At 34.7% G+C, this 6,316-nt stretch overlaps 1 protein-coding gene across 1 annotated transcript; it reads left to right on the top strand.

Moving 5' to 3' along the window:
- The first annotated feature begins 380 nt into the window (after positions 1-380).
- On the top strand, positions 381-800 carry LOC150036209 (uncharacterized). The gene has a single exon (XM_090313594.1). It carries the CDS (start codon positions 381-383, stop codon positions 798-800), a length of 420 nt encoding a protein of 139 aa, XP_090169720.1.
- Positions 801-6,316: the final 5,516 nt, after the last annotated feature.

Below are 6,316 nucleotides of genomic sequence, written 5' to 3'. Positions count from 1 at the left end.
AGGGTATGTTATATTTTTGCTAAATTGATTGGTTGATTAATTGGGTAAAGCATTTAATAATTAATATAAATAAATTGTATGATTTCAGCAATTTCATAATGACGAGCGCTACTTTAAACATTCTTTTCGCTGATAAGTTAAACAGCAATAACTATATAAGCTGGAAAAATACTATTAATACAATTCTCATTATTGATGACCTACGATTCGTCCTAGTTGAGGACCGTCCTTAAGCCTCAGCCGTTAATGCATCCCGAAATGTTCAGGAGGCATATGAGTGATGGGTAAAGGTGAATAAAAATGCCCGAGTGTATATCTCTGCCAGCTTGTTTGAAGTTTTAGCCAAGAAGCATGACCCTATCCTCACTGCCTATGAGATCATGGAGTTCTTAAGAGTAATCTTTGTACAACCGTCCTCACGATTAAGGCATGACGTTCTAAAGTATATCTTCAATGCCCGAATGAAAGAAGGAACATCGATTAGTGAACATGTTTTGAACATGATGGTCCACTTTAACGTGGCAGAGATGAACAGGTCTGTCATTGAAGAGGATAGTCAGGTTAGCTTCATTCTAGAAACTTTACCTGAAAGTTTCTTGCAGTTCCGTAGTAACGTTGTTATGAACAAGCTTGACTACAACCTGACGATCCTTCTCAATGAGCTTAAGACATATCAATCCTTGATGAAAGTCAAGGAACAGAAGGGTGATGTAAATGTTGTGTCGTCCTCCAAAAAGTTTCATAGAGGTTCGACCTCTGGAACAACGTCTAGACCTTCTTCTTGTGATACCAAAAAGTGAAAGAAGAAGAAGGGAGGCCATGAAAAAACTAACCCCGCTACTGCACAAAGGGGGAAGAAGACCAAAGCTGCAAAGGGAACAAAGCTACATAAAAAGGAATTCACTCATTCTCTGCTAGTCCGAGAGGTGTTTAGTCATAGTTGGTCCCCTCGTTAGCTCAATTAGGATAAAGATGAGAATCAATCTAATTCGGATTAACTTGAATTTTTTAAATTAATAAAGAAAATTATTTATATAAAATTATATGAGACATAATTTCAGAGAAAATATCAAACTTAAAATGAAATTGATTCATATTAAATAATTGAGAGAATTTTTTTTATAATATTAAATTAAAGTATATATATAAATTAAATAAAAATTAGTTTTATTTAGTTACATGTAATTTTTTTTAATTACATAAATTAGGTTGTCAATTAAAGTAAATATTAATTAAATGAAATTTAGTTTTATTTAATTATACTTATTTTTTCATTCCATAAATCTTTCATTTTCCTCAAATAACTTATAAAGTTTTCATTTTTTCCAATAAATTCTATCATTGTTATTTGGAAGATGAAAAGAAAGGTTCTTTCATCTTCCACTTGCACTATTATAAATACTCCAAAATGTGTTAGAGTTGTAAGTGGTTTAAAATATTGAAGTTGTTGAAGGCATAGGAAAAATGTTTTTTTTTTTGTTTCAAAACAGAATCATTTTGTCTCCAAATTATTCAAAGAAACCCCCAAAGTCTTTACAATTCTCTACCCCGAGAATACCAAGGTCTTCACATGGTGGTTTGTGTCGTTCTTGAACACTTGTTGCTGTGTTCAAGGGCACGTTTTCCAAGGTATGTTTCCAAATATTTTCTTCTCCGTAATTTCTATATATGTGTATGCTTCATTGATCATGTGCATTCTATTTCTGTCACATATATTATTTGCATGTTATGTAAAATTAAAATTAGGACGTCATCTTTTACACAATGGGTACTCGCGTATCCTTTCAAGGTCACGTTGAAAAGAAAAAACAAAAAATATCCTTGATTACCTGTTCTGGATGAAGTGATGCTGGTAGATGGCTTGTGTAAACTCTAAAACTTGAATTTCGAAATATTTATAATTGGAAGATTACCTTGTTGTTTATTGACTTAAGAAGCATGTTAAACAAATTGGCTTAATTAGTTAAGATTTGAAGGAAGTAGCTAAGTTTAAAAGAAGGAAAATCATCTAAGTAGTTAAGCTTTGATGTGGAAGAGCTAAGTTTAAGTGTGGAAAAATATTTTCAAAGTATAGGAAAGGGAGTTCTCGAGTGAATTTGGGTGGTTTCCAACACTAGGTAAAATTTTGGAGAATAATGGAAGAGGAGAGCTATGCGTGGAAGAGCTTAAGGCAAGGGCTTCGTCGGTGGCTTGGCAAGAAGCCTTTGTTGGCCTCATTACAGGTTATTTATCTTCTGTGTAGGCAATCAGGTGTGTGGCCGAGCACTTAAAGTTATGCGTTGGTTGATGGACATAGGTGGCTAGGCGAACAAATGAGAGCTTAAGGCTAGGCGCTGCAAGGTTGTTCTGCACGTTGAAGCTATGGAGTTGGCATTAGTAAGGAACAAGACCTTTTATGCATTGAAGGGATGAGAAAGTTTAGCATGTTAAGTTCGATTAATGGGCTAAGTGGCAGTAATAAGAGCTTTAAACAAAGGTTAGTGGCGTAGGTGTCACTTGATTAAGTAGTGTAGCCATGCAAGGCAAGTATAAATATGAGTTTGAGAAGATGAAGTCTATTTTGCTATTTCTCTCGTACCAAAGAAGGAGATCTATAGTAAAACTAAAGTTCAAGGGATGAGGAAGGTGATCTAGGGCTGCTGTGAGGAAATTTCAATGGAATGATGCCGAAGTCTTCAAAAAATTAAAGAGTATTTTGGTTTCTGGACCAACGCAAGAAAGTAGTGAAGATCAGTGTATTTAGAGATCCCTGGGAGGATTTGAATCTCAAAATTTGAGGTAAGGAAGTTAAGAGATTATGTAAGAAGCTCATAGAAGAAAAGTTCATGTTTTGATGAATGGATTTTAAGTTATAAGTTATGGAAGTTAAACCTAGAATTTGATGTTGACGAATAAGCAGGCAACTGCAATGTTTGAAGAAACAAGCAGTTGACTGAGTAGCTTGATGGTGGGCATTGAGCTAGCACCAGGGTGTGTACACCTCCACATAGGCTAGACGTGTGACGTTGACCGGCAGAGAGTTTCCAAAGCATGAGGGTTGTGCGACATGCATTGCCTTGGGATAAGGGCCATCGCCTACTCCAACGCTGATGCCCAACTCAAGTGAGCGAGCACCTACCTTAATAGTGTGCTATGTGCCCATCTGCATTTATAGTATACTTAGCTCGCGAAAGACTAGCATTGCACCAAGTCTTGAAATCTAAGCATCGGTAAGTTAAGTGGAATCCTTAAATGAATGTCAAGTTTTATTTAATATTAAGGGTGGACTCAAAAGGAGTCCTAAAGTGCTAGGTTAGATAAAGTAACTAAACTCAAAAGGAAGCTAATATCATTAACTAAGAGTTGTTTATTTATGTAACAGGCTAAATAGAGAGAGGAAGGGCCTACAAACTCTTGGGAGTTAACAAGTGATAGTGACTAACAAAATTTTACAAACGTTTCCTTATTATCATTTGAACGCCTATTTAAAAGAGTGATTCCTTAAATTTTCAAATATGACTCATGTTGAATGCTTGAGTTTTAAGTATGTTATCCATAAGTTGTTCCGACGCATGATTTACCTAAAGTGGGTGTATGTTAGATGCATGATCCACCTTAAAGGCAAGGTTTTCCATGTTTAACAAAACATGCGTTTTCTTTTAATATAAGCTACATGCTCCAATGTTTCCAAAGCCTAGGATGATCTTGAGTAGTTTTTAAAAGAGAACTTATAAACCATGTTGCTATGCATTATATAAGACATGTTTTATTAAATGAAGCATTCCTGATGTGTTATTAATTTTCATGCCATTTCAATGCTAACTTGTCTGAGGATGCTTAATTATTTAAACACCATATATGTTTACTATGAGCATGTGTTTAGTACTCTGAAGATCAAACTCGATACCAATTAAATTAAAAAAAGAAGAAATAAAAAAACTTAGTGACAACAAGAGGATTAACAAAACAAGCAAAAAAACGACATATGAACCCCCCGGTCACACCACATCAACCCCCCCCCCCAACCACCAACACCCAACCACCACCACCCCACAGCCCATCCTGTCCCCCCCACATCCCACCACCCACCACTATATTGAAATTACTTTGACTCCTTATCCCAACCCCACAACAACAAAGAGGACAGTATATACGAGGATCAAACTCGATACCCAAGGAAATGAAGGTATCTGGCTCCCATGATACTAAAAGAGATGAAGGTATCCAAGCAATACATTATTTTTATGTTTATATTAACCTTTGGGACATATCTACGTGCATGTATGATTATTATTGACACTATTTGTATCTAATAGGTTGTATGTCCTAAAACTCATGGTTTGTAAACACTAAACATATTATACATGACAATAAAGTTGTTATTGAGGCTATTTAGTAAAAATCTTATTGAGTATGTGAATTGCATCTTTTTAACCCTATATTCAATAAACTAAGAACCCCTGCCTATAGCATGAATACTTGAACTTTATATGGGGACATAAAAGTGAATCAAGTTCGAGTCATAGCCAGAATGGTCTATAGTATAGAGATAAGGCTGGATACCTTAAACTTGGGACATTATCAAATGCGGCTCACTTTATATTTGATAAAAATGATGTGATACTGAATCTTTCATGTGTGGACATGCGAGTGTGGGCGTCGTATGCAATGAGTTTGCATAAGACTAGACCACAAAATATTCACTTTCACTTTATAATGTCGTTTACTGATAAGACTGACTATTTTAATTTGATGACCAAGGAAACTCGATCTTAATCCTTAGCCAATTATAAATTTCTACTTATTCGGGATTATCCTTTAATCTGATGGGTGAGAGTGGCTCAACATCGCGGATTCAATAAGCCTCCCAGTTTAGGGGTAAGACCGGGTAGATAGCTAAGAACATAGTCTTGCAAGATGGAATTCACTCCTACCTGATAGTAGGGATATTTGATAGGTTGTTATCTTAAGTGATGACTCCGACTCTTGAACATGGGGTTCCACCCTCTCATTGACTCAAAAGGGACTTGGTTTAGTGGTTGGACCACAAACCAATTGTTCATTAGAGGATCAGTGGGACTTAAGGAGTAAGATGTAATTATAGCTGTAAAACGGTAATTTAACCCAATTGTAATTACGAACAACTTGTGAAGGATCGACTTTCTAATCATTGTTAAATCAAGTGGACATAAATATATCTATAGTGATAAGAGTGCAGCTACTGGGCTTTAGTGGAGTGTCTCGGTAGTTAACGAATGTTGATTAATTAGGTTAAAGAATTTAGTCGGTTAATCTCAGATCGTTGGAGCTCATTGATATTTAGGTTCATTAGGTACCCCTACTAGCTTAAATTGGACTGGACCTTAGGACAGTGTGATGAGAGAATTTGAAATGTTCAAATTCGGTTTAGAAAATTATAAATAATTACACGTGACATAATTGACGTTTAATTATGAAATTAAACAACTTGGAGAGTTAAAAATATTTAAATATGATTTAAATATTGTATACATGAATACAGATTCATGTTCAGGATAGATGTTTTATTAATTTAATATTTGATATTAAATTAATTAACATAATTCAATTATTTAATTAATATTTAAAATTAATTATTTGAATTAATTTTACCTAAAATTAAATTTGAATTTATGAAATTCAAAATTCATTTTAAATTGATTTTATGAAAATTAATTTAAAAGACATTTGGAAGTGGGTTTTTCCCACTTTTTCCACTTAATTTAACCCTATTGAATCCCACTAAATTAGTGGATTATTTGGTGTCAAACTAACATGAAATTGGATTGCGTGAGTTTCTTCTAAATAGAAGAAAAGTTGGCTGAAAATTCTTCATGCAATTTTCTATATTTGAAGAAGAATTTCTTCTTAACTTTCACATACCAAAAATCTATGAGCTAGTAGGGGGACCTCGCGGACTTATAGATCATGGTCTCCAACGATTCGAGATTAATCGGCTAAACTCATTTGTCTGATCTATCCCCCATTCATTAACTAATAAGACACTCCACTATAGCCCATAGTTGAACTCCCCTCACTGTAGATATATTGTGTCTACATTATAACCATAATCAGTAAGTCGATCCTTCACAGGTTCGTAATCACAGCTAGGTCAAAATTATCATTTTACCCCTATGAATACATCTTGTTCCTCTAATGAACAATTCTGATTCATAATCTCTATGAATCAAATCCTTTCTCTATCATGAGAAGGCGGGACCCCGATTGTTTAAGACCTAGAATTAGTACTTAAAAGAACAATCTATCTGCTAACTCTAAATAGGGTAGAATTGAATTCCATCTTGCAAGGCTATGTCCC

The sequence above is a fragment of the Benincasa hispida genome, chromosome 5 (assembly GCF_027475165.1).
Source record: "Benincasa hispida cultivar pf3 chromosome 5, pf3_genome.v1.1, whole genome shotgun sequence".
NCBI classification, from domain to species: Eukaryota; Viridiplantae; Streptophyta; class Magnoliopsida; order Cucurbitales; family Cucurbitaceae; genus Benincasa; species Benincasa hispida.
This window is presented reverse-complemented; position numbering and strand designations above follow the sequence as displayed.